Consider the following 25,836-nt stretch of genomic DNA (forward strand, 5'->3'; position numbering starts at 1 on the left):
CTTCTCATACCACGGGGGCGAGCGTATTTCCTAATTGCTCTAGCCATGGCAGCTTTGGTAGCTGCTTTTCTATTAGCCTGGTTCTTATCACCTGGTAAGTGACCATATTTTAAAAAAATTAAAAAAAAAATTCATCACTAATCATATAGTATGAAATCTAAAATTCTATTCTTAAATTTAAATACACATACACAATGTGTAAGAATACTTTTATATAAACTATGTATGTATATATTGTTATAAATAAATTCTATTTTTGCACATGTAACTTTATGTGATCGAAGATCGAAATGCCTTACTAAGCAGGAATCATTTAACTAATTTATACTACAAATCAAAAACAATCACTACTATTTACAGGCTTCTGATTAGACATGAATGTTAAGAATCGATTGAGTACTCCAATTATGTCTTACAAATTTTCACATATTTTTTCTGATAGATTTAAAGGTTTAAAATCAATTCTTGCAATTTTATCGTTGATTTAGTGAATTTGAGGATATTGAACATATTGCACTTAACAAATATAATATCTAATAAATTATAATTTCACTGCGAATCCTCTATTATTTTTTATTTTTTTTATAAAATATTTTTTCTTTGATTAACCAATTACTGAAAATTGTGAAAGATAAATTTTAACTTGTTATATTGTTCTTAGGACCTACTACTCATTAAAAAAATCATGGTTATAACATATCATATGAGTTAACTGCAATATTTCACGTATAGCTATAGATTTTTTCTAGAAAACAAATTCATCCAAAGTTTATACGATATTTGACAGCTATTTCAATTTATTACGTGAAATGCCTAACAACGAGTCAATAAATTCCAGAGCCTGGTTAAAATATTTAGTGGGCAAAAATATATATTATATATAATTCTACTTTAAATTGATTTCAAAATTTGATTTTAATTTATGATTCTAGTATGTTTATTTGTAAATTGCAATTTGTGGACAAACTACTCAAATTAAAAAATTGTGGTATTTTGTGTTATCAAATCACTCTTGCTAACAAATGTGGATCTGATCCGTCGAGGAGTATATCTGCGTTTGCAATAAAATCACAATCACTCATGTTCCGTTCAGGTTCTTCACACAAACAATATCTTTTAGCTATATTTCTCTATACATTGATCAGTTATTTCAGCTGCACGAATTTTAAGTTAGACATTTGTTAATTTATTATTATTGATGGTGAGTGTGATCATTCTTCATTTGTTTTAGGTTATGGTAATGCCACTAGTCTATGTCCCATCGATCAAAGAAACGCAGCCAAACTCGGATCTGATGGTCCTTTGGAGGAATTGATGTACCACGATGATAAAACAGTTCATGATCCCAATGCTGGTACAGGAACAGAAAAGGAACCTTATCGACCTAGCAGATACAAGTAAGTTCAAAACTACTAAATTTAACTAAAATTCACTATTTTATTTGCATATATTTATTTTGATATAGAAAAATAATTGCTTTTAAGTTCTGTGTGCACTTCATGAAAATCTTGGAATGGAAATATTATATTAATAGTGTTGTTCAAAGTCGTTGTAGAATATGCAAAAAATAAACCAGAAGAATTACAATTAGTACAAATATAATATATATCTGAAGTATGAGGTATATATTACATTAAAACATTTGAGTCCGGTGAATTCTAAAATAAAATGAAATCTTAGCCATTTCTATTAATTTTATAAAATTAAACTTTAGATAGAATGTCACTCCTGCGGAAATCCCCGCCGTAGCCAATGGGTTAAAATTTTCCTTATTTGTTTATAGAAATTTTGAATTCTTCTTATTTATTCTTATTTTTGTATGTATATAAAAAATATTGTCACTTTCGTATTGGAACTTATTTTAGAGGTATTATATAAGGGCATCACCATCGTTGCTAAATATCTCATGTCCACATGAAATATCTAAATAAATACTAAATATTCATTATCAAATATATTGAGAATGGACAAAAATTCCATGAGGTAAAATTAAGTAAAGTGTTGCAAAACAATGAATAAAATGTGCCATGCATTTACTAAAATAATCATTTGTATAACGTTTTGTTAAGTTGAATAAATATTTATTATAATTTATTGTAGGTGTTAGTTCCGAAAGAAGTTCATGTATTAAGTGATAATTTTTTTCTCTGATTTTTAACTCGGAACTGATATAATAACCGAGTGTCAGATAACTTTGTCATGTTTGTGATTTGGGCTATGTTTGCTTTCCTCAAAGGCGCCGTCAAGTGCAAACGCAAATATGTTTTGAAATTGGTAGACAAAACATTATTGATTAGTTTTTTTCACATCCTGTTGATTGGTTGTGTAAACTTTGAAACTGAGACAGGTCACTCGAAAATTTCCTTCTGAAATTGTATTAGCACTGCTGATTCATAGAGTTAATTTATGTTTGCTTATGATATATAATTCCTGTATGAACATTTGATGTTGATGTCTATAATAAAATAATTGTGTGTTGCCATAAATTAAAAACATATTGAAAAGTAGAATATTAGTAACAAAAACTTCTTAAGTGCTGATATTTTTAGATAAATTATTAATTTTCATGTTTTTTGAATATATAGCATACAGCCAGAACATGTTTTTTTATTAACTACTGCATAACTTTCAGGATTTTCTTATCTCCAAATATATCATCTTCCCAAACGTATGGTGAAGTTTACATCGACTTCGAATGCTTTGAGAATGATGCTGAAATTATCATAGATATTGGTGGTGACATGTTGATCCAGGCTGAGAAAATGACTTTACACGATGTTAGTGATACCCAGGAACAAAGTATCAATATTAAAAAACATGATTACTTGCCGGACTTTGCAACCAGAACAAGGTAAATGTTGATATTTATTTTAATATCAATTTTAGTGCTGAACAAATCACGTCATTCGCAATTCAAGCGTGTCTAAAATAAATTCAAATTTACGTATACTCCTTGGTAATAAAATTTCAAGAGCTAATAGAAATTGGGAATCTCTCCAAAATTCTCCACTACTTAATAAGGATTCAGCTAAATTGCATTATTCAATAAAATGTAAAATTGAAATTTAAGACAAACTTATCATACTTTTGAATGATTTTTTAAATTTCTAATATCTAATATGACCACACTTTTTCTTTTCATTCTAAGCAAATTAAAATAAACTTATTTTCTATGTTAATTACTTGAGAAAATATTTGAAATTCTGTATCTTGCATTTGTTGTTTTAAGTGCAGTTAGGAATTTTAGATAATCAAATTTATGTTGACAAAAAAAATATTACTTTTACATGCTGGCTTAGATGATATTGAAAATTTTACTATATATTATATTGGTATACATTTCAGATTTTCTATAACCCCCGAAAAAGCTGTAGAAGGCAAAAAATATAGACTGTATATGCCATTTAATGGAAGACTCAACGATAAATTGCAAGGTTTTTATAAAGCCAGTTACATAGACCTCAGTGGACACCAAAGGTTAGTCAAATTTTTATTATCCCTTAATTTTAATCTAAATCTGCTGACAGCTTTTCAACTTCAGTAAATGAAAATTGGGTTTCTATGTCGTTAGAATGGGTTTATTTTAATTGCTACATCATAATATTTATTTTATGGCATAAGTAGAATCTTCCTAATATCACGTAATAAAAGGGAGATAAAACCATCAGCAATAATAAAAATGTCAACACGAATTTTATTGTACTCTTTTCAATTAGTAAATTTTATTAAATGTAATAAAAATTGTCGTAAAATTTACACTTATATTAAAAGCACTATAATGAGCTATTGAGATGAAAAGTTTTTACGTTTCTTATTTAAATATTTTTTTCATGCAGCATTATTATTTCCTAAATTATAAAAACTTAATTGTATATTAAATTTTTACATCAATTTCAATATTATATATTATATTGAATTTGTAATTACATTGCAATAAGTATAGTACCTCATATTGTGGTTAAGTGGAAGAAGAATTAATCTAAAAGAAGCAAAAGTTTAGAGTTTGTGAATGAAATTAAAATCATTTCTTTAATGTTTTCATTATTTATGATACAGTTTATAATTTATGTATGTATGCATATAATTTACATATATTATAAATCGAAGTGAAATAGAGTTGAATAAATATTTTGGACCTCGTGAGATGGAAATAATTAGTTATTTTTGTTTTTTCTCGGCTTAGGGATAATTCCTAATATTGATGAGTATGATTATTAATCTTTCATTAAAAATAGCTTTTGAAACTTGTCATTATCTATCCATAAAAGTACTGCTGTATTACTTAGCACTTATATCTCGACAGCATATGCTTTTTCCACAAGAGTAAATGTCAAACAACCATGTAAAATGATGAAGAGATACTTGAAAATCTATTTTTCTCAACAGCCACTTCTTCCGTCTAGACTTAAACCTTTCGGCCGATGTTTCCGTGTACATGACTCCTGTCATGTGTAACTTCTTATAAAAGCATCTGCTTTCTGTATTGTCTTTGCAGCGGTGCTTCAGAAGATCATTAGATCTTGTGACCTCAGAATGTGTGAGGTCTTCGTGTTTAAAAATTAACATACACCTACTAGAATTGTACTAGTTCGAATTCTTCACTTACATGCAAGTTTTGTATTTTTTAGTTATTTGTTTCTAGCTTGAGAAATGAAGTTTATTTCTTTACTTTTGAAATTATCAAGCCGAATTGTAGACATTTATCTTATATTTATAACGTATGTTTTTCTTGTTGGTTTTCTCATACAAATTTGAAGTTTGTTTTACTGTAAAATTTTATACTGCCCACTTTATTGCCAATTGATAACCATGTCAACAAAGCCTGACAACCTGACTGCCCGAGGCAGGTGTCAAATCTGGTGTCTCTGATTGTGAAGAAATCCTATAGCTGTAACCAATAATCCACGTGAGATCCTTAAAGTTGAAAATTAAAAATAAAATTGAAATATTCTTAGGATGCATGATAGGTCGTAACTGATTTAATCGAAAGACTTTATATTAAAAAGCTCAACTACTTTCAATAAAAAAATTAAGATTTAATTCACTGCAGACTCTTATAACCCTTCGTATTAAGCTCCAATAAGTATTTATGGAGATAAATAAAAGCTTGGGCATGAAATAATAACGATCATGATCCAGTGCTAGAGTTCACACGATTATGATCATTCTCATAAAACGAGACGAGTTAACAAGAGTGTGTCAATTTTACTATCAATTATTATTAGTTTTCTAGAATGCAATTCAACAGCAGGAAGTAATAAAATATATAGACCTAGTCGTTAAAGAATTGCGCTGTTCCTATTTCTAGTTTTAATAACCGATTGCTCATGATCATTTTTTTTACGATCGATCATCTTCTTTGGATATCCTTGAATTAATTATACTGATGAAACTATTTTTCAAATGCAACTTCAGGTTTTTAATATTTCATTTTCAATCTTTATTAGTTTTCAATATTTATTTTATTAGTTTTGTTTGCTTTTATTTTGTTTGCTTTTATTTTGTTTGTCATAATAATAATACTCCTATGCATTTATAGCAGTTTTCATGTATCTGACTTAGAAGAATATTAAAATTCAAATGTAAGAGTGAAGTTATGAAATTTTCAAATAATTCCTAAAAGGTAGATTTGGGAATGCGTAATAAATTAAACCTATATATTCAATACAACGTAACTAAAAAATCATCCAGTTTTAAAACTATTCTATTACATAATTTTTTATAATTAATTCGTGGTATCTACTGATCAAGACAATCTAATAGTCTTTAATATTTACATATTAATTAATTAATACTTACATATTTATTTTATGCTTTCCATTTGTTTATACAAATACTTCTCCAAATTTAACGGAAACCAGGTGTTTTTGATTTGCTGAATTTATACATTTTATACAGTAGTGTCATAATTGGCTATTTTTAATTTCAAATAAATTTGTCTTATTTTCAAGTATAAAGGGATAATACGACCATGGCTATTTATATATGTAGGTGTTATTTTTAATTGTATGTCCTTGAATATGCTCATTCAAACAAAAGTTTTATGTTATAATTATTATTTCAAGTACGACATTTTCATAATAATCATCTTATGCAACTGAGCTTATGGGTTATTTTATTTCATCTATATGCACAATAAGTAAATCTTAGTCATTTATTTTTCTTGTAATATATTGCTTTACTGTCTACGTGTGCCGATCGATGAATGAAGCAAAATTTATATGCATCTGACGTAAGATCGCATAATACTCGATTATTGATGCGTTCATGTCATTAATTTTTATCCGATTAAAATTTGCATACCGTAATATGTTTATAATAAACACAACAAAACAGTAAAGGATATAGCATCCTAAGGGTATTGCACAAGTTTTTGTTGTTATGGCTTGGGATATTTTTCATCATTTTATGCATCATACTTGGATTCATGGAAAAGTTGGCCCCAAGCGGATTGATTAAATCTCAAAGTGTTTTGAATTGAATGCATTAAGTTTTGATTCATATTAGTTCAGGTGGCATGATATGCTATGCAAAATAACTTTTTTTTTATCAGGTCCAGTGAATTTAATACTATCTTTTGAAAATTTTATCCAGGTGTCCATTAAATTTAGTCCCACAGCATTTTCATCAACGAATCATATTCTATACTTTTTTACCCAATATTTTTTTATTGAAAAGGGTAGAAAATTACTATTATTATTATAATACGAATAGCATTCTATTTAAATTCTAAGGCCAACAAAAGCATAGCAAGTGGTGCATGACCTAAAGCATTTGATAAATGAAACTAATTACTAATCAATAAAAATTGATCAATGATTAATAACAATTGTTTGAAATATTTTTAAATAAATTATTATAAATGTAGTAAATTTCATAATTCCTATGTTATAGATAAAATAAATGTTATAAATTAGGCGACGAAGGGTATTGAATTCTAAACATTGTAATACTTGTTGGTACGAGACTTACAGAAAAGGAAATAACGTTTTTTGGAACATTTCCCATAAATGTAAAATTGGGTTTATAATGAAACTCTTGTTGACTTATTTGTTTCACTAATTTATTCACTTATGATTTGGATTTACATAACTTATTTTGCTTTAAATTTAACTGGTACTTTCTTATGCCCTTTCTTATTGACTCTTAAACTTGTACTGAAAATAACACCTAATATTTTTGGGTAAATGTTTTTTATTGAAAACCCTGTATGAAGCGAACAGCTTTGTGCTTGTGCGTTGTTGCATTTTTTGTACACTGGAGCAGCAATTTGCTCCATTTTTATTTATTTTTAAAATTTTTATAAGATATCTGATAATTTCCCTATAAGATTACTTGACAACCAAATATCAGTTTTTGGAGCTTTCTAGTGCATGTCTGAAACCGCAGGACCTGCTTTTCTAAAAATGTATTCAATTTTTCACTCCATCAATACAAGTGAAAAATACTTCAAATTATAATAATCCGATGATTCGATCTCCCATAATCTGAATTTCTATTTTTTGTACTTTTTGTCCCATTAAACAGCAAATCAATGTCTTTTATTCAAAATGATGATCCATGCACTCGAAATCGTTGACGAAAAATTGTATTGGAACACATACATGAATACATACTACACACACACACATATATACATCCATTGTTTTCTAAGGTATACCAAAATATTCTGAAGGCTTTGAAACTATTAGTTTTATTTTTTTATTTTTTATATATTTATATATTATTTTCATATCTCAGTCAGGCAGGGGTATCTGGTATGAGAGATTATGAAACAATTTTCTTATTTTATATATACATATCATTTGTCTATTTCTTTATACTACAATATAATATTTATTATAATTAAAATATCTATTTAATCTTCAATTTCCTTATAATGTTTCTTTATTTTTCTTCTAAATTTATCGTCATCATTGGTCATCTTAATATCCTTTGGCAATTCATTATAATAGGTTATCAAATATCTCCCTTCCGCTTTTTTGCTCTTTATTCAAAAAGGCGGAAGGGAGATATTTGACAACCTAATATATTTTACTAGCGCTCCATATGAGATTTCCTCTCAATTTCTTCTTTCTATTGTTAATATTGACTATTAGAGTTAATATTATCCGACATACTATTTGAACTTGACATGACTTTGGGTTTATTAAATTGATTGTAATTCTCAATATGTCGAAGGTTACATATCATCCAATCCTTTTCTTCGTGATCAAATTTCTCCTGTAGCTCTCTCACGACTTTGGAATGACGATTGCTAAGCTAATGTATTTTAGGCGCGGGATGTTACACTCGTTTAACAGATTAACGGCCGGTGAAGCCAGAGAAGTCACCTCGTGATTATCATCACATTTAACACTAATTCACTAATGAAACAACACAAGTGACAAAGAAATAACATCACGACTTTCGTTTGAAATGCATGCATGTTAACATATATGATTTAGGATATGGATGATAGTTGAAAATACGTTTTTTATTACAATTATTAGGTGATTATTAGTTCTTTATTTAGATTTGGTACCGTCTTTTAATCACGTGATCGATTTTCTGGGATTTTTTGACCCTTGGTGATACATGGTGATATTTAAAAGTACTTACATGAAAAATTGTGTGATGTAAAATATGAATTTTGAATTATACTTTCATCGATTAAGATGCATCACAGGATTCATTTTTTTTTTCTATATCGCAGTTTATTTTTTTCCTGTTTACATTATTATACAGAATTGTCTGTAAAAGGCAGTTATGATGATAATTAGAAAGAACCCAAATTGAACCAATTCAATTCAATGTCCTAATGAAACTAGTGGTGTATGGCATCGTGCCTCAAGGCAAATTGCTGGAACTTCCCGTACCGTAATGAAATATTAGAGAAATTTTAAACGTTTTCAAATATATTATTACAAATACTGTAACTTTTATTATTTTTGCTATCTTGTTATATCTGAGCAAATCAAATGTAAATCATATATCAATTTATCTCCAGAACATTAACAATCGTCAATTCATTTCGAATTCAATTTCAAAAAAATAGTTGCCTAATTTACACAAAATTGAAAAAGTGCTCCCGCATAGTCACAGTCTAAATTTGCAAACAATTCTATGCGACATTTTCACTTATACTGTGCTTAGCTTGGCGGCATTTTCACATTTTTCAATAGTTCTCACAAAGTTGGAAAATCGCTCCAGTACATAAACAGTCTAAACGCACTTGGGTAAACATTTGTACCAAGGTGGCGCTTAGACTGAAAAAAATTAGAAACAATTTTTTTTTCCAAAAGCAATTATTTTGTTGAAACAAGCAGAAAGTTCTTTGAATTATTTAAATCTGACGCTTAGTTCTCTCAAAAATTGCCATTTTTTTAACATTTAGCTCTGTATCTCCGAAACCGCTGGGCTTACCTTTGCCTAAAACTAATAACCACTTTTCCCCGTCTTTACGAACTGAATGTTTTTTGGATCATACAAATCGGATGACCGTTCTCTCAAAAACTCGATTTCTATTCTCTGCACTCTTTGCTCCATATCTCCGTAACGACTGGACCTGTCTTTGCCAAAAACTAATCAGCACATTTCCCTATTAATAGGAATCGAATGCTTTTTAAACCATTCAAATCGGTTGATCCGTGCGCCCGAAAACGTGGACGAAAAAATGCGGACATACAAAACACACACACACACAGACATCCATTTTTTCTGAGGTATGCCAAAATGTTCAAAAACCTTCAAAACGTCGAGAAATGCCAAAATTTTCATTTTTGATTTTCGGCCCATTACTATAACTACCCTACGGGAAGTTAATAATTAATGATATGTCATCAATCTTCAGATATGTCCTCACCATTAAATTCCTAACACCAAATATTTCATCTGATTCAAATTCGATTCAATTTCGTAGACAATGAAAGTGATTTATAGACTGATATAAATATTTTATTTTACTTTTTGTTATCTGACAAATCGCATTTTAAATCTCGTCATTGTGTCATCGACACATAATAGCATCTGGGTCTCTGTCATTAGCATACTGGTCCTAAACTTAGAACCTTGAAAAGTAGCCGCTCGTAAAAGTCTTTATAAGGCTTGTATCACAACCACGAAGAATTCTAAATAGATATTTTATTTATTTAATATTAATTTGGAAATATGAACCTAAATTAGCATTATGTGTTATACGTTACTAGTCGTTCAAAATACTGGTAAGTAAGAACGACTTGTAACGGATAACACATAATGCTAATTTAGGTTTCCATATTTTAAATTTTAAATTATAACACACTGATGATGAGATAAACTTAGTCTCGAAACGTTTGTGAAAATTATTATTTAATAAATTAGTGCAAAAAGGGTTGTTTGTTCATATTTCCAAATTAATATCTATTTATCTACTCAGAATACATTTGTTATATTTATTTAATCTTTATACTATAGAAAAGCACTATCAATTTTTTGTATAAATATCAATACAAATGAATATTGAGACTTTAAATAATTTTAAATAAGTGATGTAAGTTTGAAGAAATGTTGAAGTTGGTATCTACTTTATGGCACATCAAGTGTGTAGATTTGCAGATCTTTCAAATTAATCATTATTGTGAATTTTTCATTTTGGACAAAATATTCACTTTCGCTTTTGTTCATAATCAGAAGTATTTTGTTTCGTTGTGTTAACATTATTATAAAAAAATTATTATATCAATATCTGTTCCTCTTAATATTATTGTTAGTTAGCCAAATTCATCAGTGTGCCTAATATAATGGTCTACCGTTTGGTGTGACATCAGTCTAATTTTAGTTCGGTACAAGTCTATATAGAGATCACTTTAATCCTTATTTCTTGAGAAGTCCATATTTGCCGAATGTTATTGAAATATTTATGCGTTGATTTTTATCGCTGTTACCAGTATTCAAGGAAGAATACTTTATTGCTGTGAATGGTTTTTTGAAGGTTTATATGGCACGCCTGAAGACAAAACAAAATTCTTTTATAATTTTGCTTGCTATTATTAAAAATACTAAGCAAATAACATTAAATTATTTATTAAATGCTTCAAAATTTAAAAAATTGTAATTTTTTGTTCTTTGAATGAAAAAAATGAGTCTTTAAAACATGTGTTATATATTGCTCATCAATATATAATGGTTATTTTTTATTTGTAGTTATTCTCTAAATTTTTACCATAACTCATTTATTAACTTCTTTTTTATAAATTGTTAAAATTCAAAAATTGCCATGTTTTACATTTTATTAATATTTTCATAATCGTTTCAATCATGAATTTGGAAATCGTTTTGTTTAATCGTGTATGAATGTTTTTGAATTATGGAAGTATTTATGGAAAAAGTAAAAATGATACTGATTGCTTGAAAATATTTTTAAATATGCAGTATAGAAAACTATATTAGCTAAAAGAAAAAGGATAAACGCCGGTCTCTTGTATATGAAACAAGAGATTTTTTTGTATATATTTATTGCCGATCAAAATTATACATTAATTTTCAATACAATATGCTGGTCTCCACGCAATTAAAGAGTTTATCTCCAACGACATATCCCATTTATTTTTATTTTTTGTTATTTTATTTAAGATCGTATTGCCAAAACGAGAGATTCATTCGTCAATTAAACAATATTTGTATAGCTATGTACTATGTGATATTGAGATTTAAAAAAGTGTCTAATTTTATTATTTTTATTTCAAAAGATATATGAATCTACAAAATGAGGATATAAAATGTAAATGCACTTTTCTCAAGTAACCATTTCTTGTGTCTTTGATAGTGTCCAATTACAGATCTTACATATATGTAGAATTATTTGAATTACATCTTTGAAGCTTTCATAAAATATTATTTCAACTACATTACGCCCTGGGTGGTCCCTCCAAGGCGGATATGCAAATTGAAATTGGTTCCAACGCCAAATGTTTGGCCCGTGTACGTCCGGCATATGTGGCGCTTCTGTGCCGAATGATGCTACTGGTGATGACCGCACATGTGAATGACTATAATATTTTCTCACATAATAATAATGTTAATAGATTCAAAGTCTTCGCACAATGAGACCCTAAATTGAATTTTAATCAGAAGTCAATGTCTGCGTTGGCAGATGCGTCACAGTTCTCTGAATTACGCATAATGAATAGTTTCTTCATATATATTAAATTTTTCGAACCATATTTTTTTTTGTTTTTGTTCGAAAATTAAATTATCTCCTTTGATGTCATTAGCCATTCTGGACATACAAAAAAAAGTCTTTTCTCCAATTTTAATGTTATTGTTATTGTTTCAACAGCAATCAGAACTGTTACTTTACATGTTCTATAAGCTGTTTGTTGAAGACTTATGACCTAAAGTATTTTATGAGAGGCAACCCATCGGTTTACCATCCTTCTATGTGTGGGGTTTATTTTTGCTCTTACATCTAATAATTACCATATGATTGAATGATGCAGTTATGTCCACGAAGGACTATTTTCACTTGAAATTATATTGTGATCTATAACTCCAAGTGAAAAATTGACATCAAAGCTACCTGATGTCAAGCTTTGGCGATAGCGGGAATCGAACCAGCGAACCCGGGACCGTTCGAACCGATTTCGCCACGCCGGGCCCAAGTCTTTTCTCCTGTAGGGAAAAGAGTGATGATTGGCGGAGATTATGGATTTTTAGAAAACTAATATATTGTTTTAAAAAACTATAGGAAAATTTTATTGCATATTGTTCAAATTCCATCATATTCTTACATAACGAGTTGTTCTATTTAACTAATTATACTTCACTTTATGAAAAACTTTTGAGATACAAAAATTTAACATTTTAACATTCCTCATTTATCGCCGATTAAAATATTATTTAAAAAACCGGAACAATTATAAAAATAAAATAAATATTAAAAACTTGTATTACACGCGAGCCTCATTCGAATTTGGTAAACTAAATTATTATTACTTATTGCCTTACAATTATGAAAGTGATGTTCATTTTAGCACAGTGCACGAAGAAAACTACATAATTCAAATCTACTTAGTTTCAATTGCATTCAGATCTCGAAGGTTACTATTTCAATGAAATCTTCGATAAGCGCTGACAATATAAAATGCATATAGATTGATTTTCAAGAACATATTTCCTATAACAGTTTAATCAAATATTTAATCAAATGCACTTGTGCATTGCTGGCTCTAGTAGAAAACAAATATGAACCAAATAAGAAAGAAGAATGTAGGTTGTCTCGAGTAAGTTATCTCATTGAGTTTTTGAACCTATCTATTATTTGCATTGAACTTACATAATGTAATAATATTATATATTTATCATGAGATACCTAAATCACGACGAGGAAATTGAGATATCTTTCCACTCCCATCTGAGTATACAAAATACAAGATGTGTATGATGCACTTGCCGTACTCAGTAGCGGATCATGAAATATGATAATGCCCGATTGGAGATTGAATAGCACTTATCATTATAGCACAAGATGATGATGATGTTCACAGTTATAGAGAGATTATATTTATTTTTTCGCTATTATATTATTATATTTGAAGAATATGTTTGATTGATCATTGATACAAAAATGAGCGGATGGAACAAAGCAGAATGCAGTAAAACAATATTTTGTTAAATCGATTTTTAAACAGGTTGTCTTGGAAGATATACTATAGATATATTGTATATTTATAGATAATAAAATCCAGGATGAATTTGAAAAAGTTACATTACAATTTAAAACATTCGTAATTAAATTATGCACGATATTCTATTTTTAGCCATACTTTTTTTCGTAAAGTAATACAAATAACTTAAATTTAGTTTTTGTGAGAAGAGATTCAATATATCCTATTGAGAATTTTCTTTTAATTTCGATTTTGGTTTTTCCAGTTAGCACAAAGAGAGATTTAAGAATAATGTATGAAGTATTCTAAAAAACTTGTAAATTCTCTAAAACTAGTAATTTACAATTGTAATAATAAATATGTTAATCAAAAAATGATAAACAATTGTACTGTATTGCCAAAGTTGCAAGTCAGTAATTTACTGAAAAATTCTGCTCTAATATATAATACCATGAAGCATGTTAGCACATAAATCGAATAAAAATCTGTGTTTTAAATGGTATTAAAGATTTAATACTAAATGATATAATTATAATTATTATAATATTAAGGGCACCTAATGGCCATTGGGAGGCAAATTGAATAATTTCGAATTTTAACTCATCAGCTGCCAATGCTCCAATGTATATTAATGAAATGGACAAATAGTCTGAAATATCAATGCGTTTTGTTTGTACAAATGCGTTCGCTGTTAACTGCATACGATTGTTTACAAGGAAACTTATTCAAATATTGGCCGCAGTAGGTCACTGTAACAAACACGTGCGACGATACATCATTCTTTTGTCACGGCGACGTTTACAGTAATTTTCTCTACACATTTTGCTGTGAAAATATGTCATTTAAGAAGAATTAAGACAGACATATGATGTCGGTGAAGAATCCGGTGCAATGCTGTAAAATAGAGCATCGTGAGTCGTATATATGTGATATAAAAATAGTGTTTTTTCATGAATTTTGTTTTTTTTTATATATGTGATATAAAAATAGTGTTTTTTTCAGGAATTTTGTTTTTTTATGTATTAAGTTCCCTAGATACATTTTTGTTTACTAGGTATTATATATAACACATGTTAATAATAATAAGAAATAATAATAGTAATAAAATAAAAAAAGAAAAGAAATACAAAAAAAACGATAAGAAAAAACAAACAATCAAATAAAACATAACAAAGAATAGTAATTATGTTTAACTGGGCTAGATAAGGACTTGTGGCAACTTTCTTTTCAATCTGGTCGGCTGACTATCCAAGTAAACTCTGCTGGCCAATTCGTTGAGATGTACGTCAATCCTATTTTTATATTTAGAAGCAACCACTAAAATTTGCTACTCTATTGTGAGCAAGTCTGTTTCTTGATGGATAATCCATAAAGGGGTGTAGCGAAGAGCGTTTAATATTTGCCTCAGGATTTTGTTTTGAGCACTTTGGATGATGTTCAGATTGCTTTTTTTTGCTGTACCCCAAAGTTGGAGACCGTAGGTCCATATGGGCTTGAGTACCACCTTGTATATTAACAGTTTATTGTAAACTGATAGTTCAGAATTTTTGTTTAGTAGCCAGTAGAATTTTTTAAAGGTTTGATCTAATTGCTGTTTTTTATTAATTATATGTTGTTTCCAATTTAATTTCCTATCCAGGTGGATGCCAAGGTATTTCACCGACTCTTTGATAGGAAATGTTTGGTTTTGTCTAACATTTTATCTAACTTATTGATAGAATGAGTTTCAACTTTAGTGCCCGCCCGTAGATTAGGTATTACAACTACGGAAGTTTAGTCAAGACACCAGATTCGACATCCGCCTCTGGTAGCCTGATATCAGGCAGTAGTGACTTTGGTTTTTACATCAATACAAAAATCATTATTACAGAAATTGTAAAATTGAAAATTTATCACATAGACAAAGGATGACGGTTTAGGTTGCCATCTATAAAACCGGCGTAGTTATATTTAAGTCACACCAGCATAGAAGATCTTAGGATATCAGGACCCAAATTCTGATCGCTATTCAAATAATAAATAAAAATGTCTACTAACATGAAATACTATAGTTTTATAGTCATAACACTATTTGACACTGAATAACGCATTTCTATGACAAATAAATATGACTATTACGAAATGTTATGTATATTTACTGTGTGTTGAAATGTTTTCATTCTAAATCTAAGGTCAGAACGTGCGTGACAATAGGCCCTACATATATTTGGATAGCTTCGTGTACGATTTCACATAACGAAATCCAATAATGTGGAATGAAATATGTTTTCAAAACGTTACTCGATACTAGTAGAATCGATCATTGCTAACATTGCAATTGGAAACTAGCTGTAAGTGGAATTCTGTCTTAAGGCAATTAAGGCATCGTGCCTTAAGGCAAATTGCTGGAACTTCCCGTACCAAAAATTATTATTTTTTTTAAAAACGATTAAAATTGAAAAATTGAAAAAAATTTACTTCGAAAAAATAAGATTTTTGAGAAACCATAAATTGGACAAAAAATTATTTTTTTTTAATTTATTTTTTTAAAAATTTTTTTTTTTATTGTGACATATTTTGGAAGATCTGAACTTGTTTTTCAGAGCAATCGTACTGCTTTAACTGCATAGAGACGAAATATAAAGCGCGTAAGCGCGGCGTCGCTGTCTAACGGGTAAACATTGATACGGAACCCATAGGAAAATAAAAAAATTTATACTTATTGTTAAAATCTCTATAAAAATATCTGAAAATTTGATGTGCATATCTCTAATGATCATTTTAGACCGCCAAATGGCATTTTTTTTACTTCTATCGTTATATCTCCGAAACCGCTAGACCTGCCTTTATGAAAATTTGATCAATTCTTTATCTTGTCAATACAAGTAAAATGTTTTTGAGTTATAAAATCGGACGCTCCGTTCTCTTAAAAACTGAGTTATCGTTTTCGGCACTTTTTGCCCCGTATCTCCGGAACGGCTAGACCTGCCTTTGCCAAAAACTAATCAGCACGTCTCCTTATCAATACGAATCGAATGTTTTTTGAATTATTCAAATCGGTTGATCCGTGTTCCCAAAATCGTCGACGAAAATTTGTATCCGCACATACATACACACACGCACACACACACACACACACACACACACACACACACACACACACACGCACATACATCCATTTTTTCTAAAGTATGCCAAAATATTCAGAAACCTCTGAAACGTAAAGATATATAAAAATTTTCATTTTCGATTTTTTTGCGATTACTATAACTTACCCTACGGGAAGTTAATAATCGAGTATGAAAATTAAGAATCATATGCATTAATTATAGAATATCCTAGCCTTTTCACTTGTCTTACAATAATTGAACGGAATATTTCTCACAATGCTATAGTGAAATAATTAAATTTTTCAGTTATTTTAAATTTATTCTACTGTAGTTTAATTATAGATTATCATTTTAATTTTTATGGAATTTAGAAAAATTAAAGTATTGCTAAATATTGGCATGAAAAAATAAATACACTCTTCAAATTTATTTTATTTGCTTTTCATCTCAGTATTTTGATTCATTATTAATTAAGAAATTTAAGAACACTAAATTAAGTGCCATCACTTCAAATAATTTGTGTATGCAATTTGATGACACTAAATAAGAACATACAAAAAATTCGCTTGAATAACAAACAATTTATGGAAATTTTATGCATTTATGCATATTAAATGTTCTATAAATAACTACCATATTTAGCGTAAAGTAAATATGACTATGAATATTTAGTTACTGTAATTTGCGCGTGTTTGACCCTTACGAAAAATAATTTGAACCAATTTGTTTTCTGATACTCATATTTCTATGCATTTATGTATAAAAGAAGTATACAATATGTACCCCAATTAATGAAAATGGTCAGAAGACCACAAGTCAATTTAAGTCAAGTTTATCAAATTCAACTGGTGACCCCTACAATGATCTAAATAAATAAAAAGTGCGAGAAACAATCATAATCTTAATCAAAAAAAGAAATCAAAGCTGCAATGCACAATGCAAAATATATTTTCAGCTATTGCTTACAAATATATAATTAGCAAAATAGAAATTAAACCGTCGGGGAGTAAAATAAATCAAAATCCGAACTTTAATTGTGTCAATATAAATACAATTTTAAATTTTATAATTATGAGTATATAATTTGGGTTCCGATAAATCAATATCAGATTAATAGAATTGAATCTGTCTAGAAAAAAATTGTCAATCACATCAGATTCTGCAAGAACAATTTTCTGATGAGTCGGTTCCAAACATACAATTATCTTGACAATACTTCTCTCAATGTTAAAAGAAAATATCTCACCTTCTGCTATGAATCAAGAATTGTGAAAGGTGATTCGGATGGGTCTGAACTTTTGGAACGTTTCAAATTTACTGTGCCAAATGTTAAATTACGGAATGATAGAATCGTGGACATACCTGTATTTAAAACTAAATTTGTTTTGCGTGCTCCAATGTTTAGTATATTCAAGATAATCAATGATTTTGCTTCTATGATTGATATATTTGGACTGTTTCTGAGTAACATAAAAAATAATAGTCAAATGACTGCTATAAGTAGTGAATTATAGTTTTTATTGAATGTTTTATATTAGTTATTCTTTATTTTGTATAATTGTAGTTTATTCCAAGTGTTATGTATATATTTTAAAAACAGTTTATGAACTCTTAAATCCTTTAATTTTCTAATCGATATATTCTTTGGTTTATAATTTGCAAATTGTGAAATGTAATTATATTGAATCATTGCCATTGGAGTTAAATAAATAAATAAATAAAGAAGTAATCCAGAAATGGTAACTCTAACGATAAATCTATAACAGTAGTTTATTTTTCAGATGGCTAGCATCAACACAATTTTCTCCGACCGATGCGAGAAGAGCTTTCCCGTGTTTCGATCGGCCTGCCTTAAAAGCAACCTTCGAGATATCCATGGAGCGACCGAACGAACTTAGGACTATCTCAAATATGCCGATGGACAGATCAGAACCGTCGTAATTATTTATTTATTGACATTTATTTTAAATTGTTGTAGTTGCTCAATTGATTCATCGTTATGTTCTTTATAGTGATTCAAAACCTGGTCACACAATCGATTTCTTCCCAGAAACAATTAAGATGTCTACATACTTAGTAGCATTTATTGTTTCTGATCTTATGGGCAGCGAAACTTTAATAGTACCGATCCCAGGCACAGGAAGTATGTTATTATGTTAAAATTACTATATAATATTTAAATAAAGTTATAAATATGTTAACGTATTTCGGTATTATAAATAATAGTTTGAAAATTGATGGATAAAATACGCTATTTCCACAGAATCATTCCCATTGAGAGCTTGGTCACGTCCTGAAGTGCTAGATCAGACAGAATACGCTAGAAATCTTTCAGTTTCCTTGTTAGAGTATTACCAGGGTTACTTTGGAATTGATTTTCCTATGCCGAAAATTGATATCGTTGCTGTTCCTGAATTCGGTTTCAATGCTATGGAAAATTGGGGCCTAATAACATTCAGGTAAACGAATTCAACAATTGATAGAGATCAGGAAATAGAGTTGATTTTATTAATTATTATTCAGTATTGTGTTTATGATAATACTTATATAATTTTATATTCTTTTTTAGGGAGTCTGCAATGTTGATAGCTGATAAAATTACCTCAGAAAGTCGCAAAGAAACTGTCGCTACAGTAATTAGCCACGAACTTGCCCATCAGTGGTTTGGCAATCTGGTCACACCCGCCTGGTGGAACGATCTTTGGCTTAAGGAAGGATTTGCAACCTACGTCGAATTTATGGGCGTCGATTATGTGAGTTAAACTTAATTATTCAATAATGTTCGTAATAACTTGCACTCTGAATTAACATTGTTCAACTCGACTAATTCATTTTTTGACATAGATAGAAGAAATATTCAGATTAGCAAAAGTGTCCTTCATAAAAGCGATTGTGAGAAAAATTATGGATGCTTATTGTTCAAAATCTTCTGCGATTTTATAAAAGTTGATAAAACAGCCCAAGTAATATTGATATTTGTCTGCCTTAATTCATAATTAACCCAAAAACTGTTTCCGTTTTTCGGTTAACATAACTGGAAGAATTATATTGGTTATTTTAATAACTCATTCAGTACCTCCAAATTATTTTAATTTATAAAAATTGTACAAAAAATAATGTTTTTTGTCGTAGGCTCACCCCACATGGCGAATGACCGATAAGTTTTTGGTTAATGAAATCCAAGAGTGCATGAACGATGATGCCAGTAAATCTTCGCACCCGCTTTCTGTTCCAGTTTCCACAGATGCCGAAATTAGAAGAATATTTGATCCCATTTCTTATACTAAAGGTAATACATATGGTTTGATTTGTTTTATGATTAGTTTTATCTTTTATAAGATAGGTGATTTTAATATAATTAATTATAAGGTGCTTCCATAATTCGTATGATGGAACATTTTCTTGGTGCAAACGTTTTTAAATCTGGCCTGAAAAGATATTTGAATGCCCATCTTCATGCTAATGCCAGACAAGATGAATTATTTGCCGATTTAACAGCGGAAGCTTTGCAGAGTTCTGAACAGGTAAAATTATTATGAAAAGAAGCGAATTCACGTAACGATATGAAGTAAACTTTTTAATAAAGTTAATTATTTTATTCGTCATAATTTTACAGATTTTACCTGCAAACGTAACTGTAAAAGATATTATGGATACTTGGACTTTACAAGCAGGATTTCCAGTTTTAGATGTTAAAAGGCATGGAAAGGAAGTAACATTCACACAGGTGATAAAAAAAATTCTATTTGTCTATTTAATTATATTAAAAAAAATAATCTAAAATTAGTCTATTGACCGATTATTAATAAATAAATATATAATTTGTATTACAAATGTGTATACTTCGAGTTTAAAGCTAATAATGGATATCACCAGATCAAAACATTAATGAATTCTTCAAGTGATTGAAATTCAAACTTTTAGAGTAAATTCATTCTACCTTCAAATGATTCATCCGACGGTTCTCGCTGGTGGCTTCCCATCAGTTTAACATCAGCATCTGATCTCAATGCCACAACTAAACCTGTACTATGGTTGTCTCCAAAATCGGATTCCTTGAGCTTTACTCCGCCGAAAGCTAACGAAAATGATTATATTCTTGCTAATCTAAATCAAACAGGTAACTAATTTTAAAACTACATGAATCTATTAATGAGTACATACAGTACATATAATTTGTAAAAGTTATTTTATTTACAAGCACAATTATCATGAGTCTAATCAAATGGATAATATTTGAACCTATTTTTTAAAGTGTTTTATGAAATTTCAATACTTAAGTTATTCATAATAACAAAAAAAACAGTACAATATGAAAGATGAATCACAAAAACTTATCTTTCTAAGGGTTCTATCGGGTTAACTATGACAATGAAAACTGGAACCTCCTCATTGAAGCCTACTATGAACTGCCTGATTTAACTAGAGCGCAATTACTGGACGATTCATTTGCTTTAGCAAGAGCTCATCTTTTGGAATATGAAATTCCGCTTATATTTGCATCCAGATTGTCTCATGATATGAGTCCAGTAGCATGGCAATCAGCTTCTAGGCCTATTTTGCATTTAAACAGGATGATGAGTAGAGAGCCAGCTTATGGAGCATTCAGAGTAAGAATTTGTCTATTTTATGAGAATTTTCACAAATAGTTTATAATAAACTAAAATATTATAAGATTTACACTTATATATATATATATATATATATAAATATATATGTGTGTGTGTGTGTGTGTGTGTTAAAGATTATCTATGATCAACTGTTAATAGTTAAGAACAGTTGTAACTCAGTATGATTATTTTAAAGTATAATAAATACTACTGCGATTAATAGTCATAATGGAAACTGAAAATAATTTCAGATTATAATAACTCTTGCTTTGTTTCAGACATTCATGCGGCTGCAGTCAATGGTATTTATCGTCAATTAGATTTGAAGAAGAAAAACCAGATGATGATCATTTGACAAAATTGCATCGTCCTCTGAAACCAGATGATGATCATTTGACAAAATTGCATCGTCCTCTGATGATTAATTTAGCATGCGCACTAGACCATCCAGACTGTCTCAATAGAGCGCAATATATGATGAGATTATGGATGAGGGATGAAGAACACAATCCGTATGTTTAAAGCATAATCCTATATTATCTTATAATAATTTCAAGTGATTGAAATTCAAACTTTTAGAGTAAAATTCATTCTACCTTCAACTGATTCATTCGACGGTTCTCGCTGTTGGCTTCCCATCAGTTTAAACATCAGCATCTGATCTCAATGCCACAACTAAACCTGTACTATGGTTGTCTCCAAAATCGGATTCCTTGAGCTTTACTCCGCCGAAAGCTAACGAAAATGATTATATTCTTGCTAATCTAAATCAAACAGGTAACTAATTTTTAAAATTACATGAAACTATTAAATGAGTACATACAGTACATATAATTTGTAAAAGTTATTTTATTTACAAGTAAAATTATCATGAGTCTAATCAAATGGATAATATTTGAACCTATTTTTTAAAGTGTTTTATGAAATTTCAATACTAAGTTATTCATAATAAACAAAAACAGTACAATATGAAAGATGAATCACAAACTTATCTTTCTAAGGGTTCTATCGTGTTAACTATGACAATGAAACTGGAACCTCCTCATTGAAGCCTACTATGAACTGCCTGATTTAACTAGAGCGCAATTACTGGACGATTCATTTGCTTTAGCAAGAGCTCATCTTTTGGAATATGAAATTCCGCTTATATTTGCATCCAGATTGTCTCATGATATGAGTCCAGTAGCATGGCAATCAGCTTCTAGGCCTATTTTGCATTTAAACAGGATGATGAGTAGAGAGCCAGCTTATGGAGCATTCAGAGTAAGAATTTGTCTATTTTATGAGAATTTTCACAAATAGTTTTAATATAAACTAAAATATTATAAGATTTACACTTATATATATATATATATATATATATGTTGTGTGTGTGTGTGTGTTAAAGATTATCTATGATCAACTGTTAATAGTTAAGAACAGTTGTAACTCAGTATGATTATTTAAAGTATAATAAATACTACTTCTGCGATTAATAGTCATAATGGAAACTGAAAATAATTTCAGATTATAATAACTCTTGCTTTGTTTCAGACATTCATGCGTGCTGCAGTCAATGGTATTTATCGTCAATTAGATTTTGAAGAAAAACCAGATGATGATCATTTGACAAAATTGCATCGTCCTCTGATGATTAATTTAGCATGCGCACTAGACCATCCAGACTGTCTCAATAGAGCGCAATATATGATGAGATTATGGATGAGGGATGAAGAACACAATCCGTATGTTTAAAGCATAATCCTATATTATCTTATAATAATTATCAATGCATATTCCCACTTATCTCTTCTTTATTTACTTCCTGGACTTGGATTTTTACTTTTATATTTTGTATATAATATATAATATATTTATCGTTGAATTAAAAAAGGTTAAAATCGAAAATATCTTTATTCTATTAAACGTTTCAACACTTAATGTGTGTCATCATTCAGTAATCAAACCAGGAAAACACAAAAAATATAAAATCTATTAAACACTAAATTAATAGTAATTAATAAAGAGAGAAAATTAAAAAAGCACATAAGTAATGCCCCAATATTATGCGAGTTCATCACTCGACGGCGTACATAGCAAAAAAAAAAAATATAAATAAATATATATATATATATATATATATATTTATATATAATAAAAAGTAATATCTTGTTTTTGCAGAATTTCACCAGATGTGAGGTTACCTGTATACTGTGCTGGAATCAAGCAAGGCAATGTGGAGGAATGGGATTTTGCTTTCAAAAAATTCAAAGCATCAAATGTTCCGTCAGAGAAAATGACTTTACTCAGTGCTATGGGATGCTCAAGAGATCCTTGGATTCTTGCAAGGTAATAAAAATAAAATGATGTGTTAGCTTGGTATTAGCCATAAATTTTAATACAAATTCAGCATTTAATAATTAAATTTATTAGTAAAATTGCAAACACTACTATTATATTTTTGAAAGTAATAAATCTTTCTACTTTTTAATTTAGGTACTTGGAAATGACATTGGAACCCAATTCACCATTTAGCAAACAAGATGGTGCTTTAATTTTTGAAGTTGTTGCTGGAAATAAGCATGGGTTTGATTTGGCAACTTCACATCTTATTGATAACTTTAAAAAAATCTATGAGTAGTAAGTATCGACTTCATGACAAATAAATGATTTCATTCATTTCACCACATTATATCATTATATCAGAAGTTCTCTTGATTGCATTCTAAATAATAATCATCTTAATATGGTTGTGATCACATACATTTAGAATGAGTGTGTTAATAATAATAATTTTTATTTTAATGATTGTCCTAGATGAATTCGTGTGAATAACAATTATTTATCCGTTTGTTTTATTTTATTAAAATTGCAGTGTAATTAATAAATAACATTTGATTTTATTATGCCTAAGTACATAATGTGTTGGATGTGAATAATATTTATATGAAATAGTATATGCAATCAAAGTTGCAGTGCTACCATAGTAATGTTGTACGTATTGTCATTGCAGTTATGGAGAAGGGTTCTCAACGGTCAAGAAAATGATCCACGCTTTAGCCTTATACATGAACAAAGATTCTGACAAAAAGAAGGTAATTGAATTTAATTCATGGTCTTTGACACTTATTATAGTCTTTTATTTAGAGTCAAAATATTAGTAAAGAAAAGTTAATATATTTCCTAGTGCCTTTACAGTGACATCATAACAAACTTTAGTAAAGAACACTTAGTTCATCACAGACTGCAAAATTATTTTGATTTTACACTTTAATTCGATAGTAGAATAAAGATTTTGTTTGTTGATAGTTGGCTGCATTTGCAAAAGAACTGGATTTGTTGGGAATTGAATCGGCAAAACGGCATCTACAAACGGCAACGGAGGATATAATGAATAATATATATTGGCGGTCACATGGATATTACAATTTAGAAAAATGGGTTAAAGAATTTAATGCTAAATTTCATATTGTAGAATAGAACATGTCCCTGCGATAGCCTTACGGATATCCCGCTTATCCTGACCTTATCCGAAACATGTTAATTGTCGCAACCTATGGGACGTTCTGTAGGATATCCCGCGCGGGATATTCCGGACATAAACCGACATGAATAGGATATCATTATGGAATTGTTTTTTACTTTTTAGATGAAAAATAAATTGGATTAAAAATAAAATAAAAGAACCAATTTCACAAGTAAACTTTTATTACAAATAACAAAATCCTGAGATATTTTATAACAAAATTTAATATATACAACTTTAATTCAAAAAACTTATTTTACAATATTAAAAAATATAATTAATTCGGCATTCAAATCCTAGTTCATGGTTGATTTTCCTCTCCTGAATAGAAAACAAATGAATAAATGCATATATATGTATATAATATATATATATATGAGTAAGTTCTTTAAGAGCGATACATCAATCAAATAGACAGAGATTTAAAAAATAATCTCTAATTCCAAATATATCGACACAATTTGATGTCATTACGAGTGAATATTAAACTTGGTTTTTTTACATCTAAAAATGTGTACACAGCACAAATTTTGCACTAACATTGATACAACTACCAGTCAATAATCATGATTTTTTTGTAAATAGGAAAAACATATAGTACACATCTCACAAAAATACCTTGTATAATATTTATGGCACATCGCAGCCAGCTTTTTGCAGCCTCTGAAACAGTAAACTATGTCTCATGCGGCAAATTTTTCAAAGCAATTCCTGGAATTAATTATATATTAGTTTAATTCATACATTACAAACACAATCATAAGTATAAGATATATAATTTACCTGTGATGACATCGCAAGGCACTAAATCACAAAATTTATTTTGCCCTTTCCTCGTCCCTAGCAAAATTCTTTGTCCAACCATCATCAAAAATGGATTTTCATAGCTGGACTCTGATGGCTAAATACAGAATATAAAGAGAAAGTTTGGTTAGTATATGATAAAGTTAACAATAAAAATAAATCTATATAAACTTTTGATTACCAATTGTGTTTTGATATTTTTG

General features: G+C 29.1%; 1 protein-coding gene across 1 annotated transcript; it reads left to right on the forward strand.

Annotated features, from left to right (window-relative positions):
- The first annotated feature begins 1 nt into the window (after window position 1).
- Window positions 2–24,783, forward strand: LOC113386039 (aminopeptidase N-like). Its single transcript, XM_026623849.1, has 21 exons — window positions 2–94; window positions 1,232–1,397; window positions 2,633–2,851; window positions 3,346–3,477; window positions 18,496–18,651; window positions 18,727–18,857; window positions 18,978–19,173; window positions 19,284–19,467; window positions 19,847–20,003; window positions 20,084–20,238; window positions 20,331–20,441; window positions 20,639–20,834; window positions 21,062–21,324; window positions 21,484–21,503; window positions 21,603–21,836; window positions 22,353–22,587; window positions 22,858–23,048; window positions 23,485–23,652; window positions 23,800–23,943; window positions 24,317–24,398; window positions 24,613–24,783. Exons 1-21 carry the CDS (start codon window positions 46–48, stop codon window positions 24,781–24,783), a joined length of 3,360 nt encoding a protein of 1,119 aa, XP_026479634.1. The 5' UTR covers window positions 2–45.
- Window positions 24,784–25,836: the final 1,053 nt, after the last annotated feature.

This window comes from Ctenocephalides felis, unplaced genomic scaffold (assembly GCF_003426905.1).
Source record: "Ctenocephalides felis isolate EL2017-DRISC unplaced genomic scaffold, ASM342690v1 CF-g0.4_SCAFFOLD_03571, whole genome shotgun sequence".
NCBI classification, from domain to species: domain Eukaryota; kingdom Metazoa; phylum Arthropoda; class Insecta; order Siphonaptera; family Pulicidae; genus Ctenocephalides; species Ctenocephalides felis.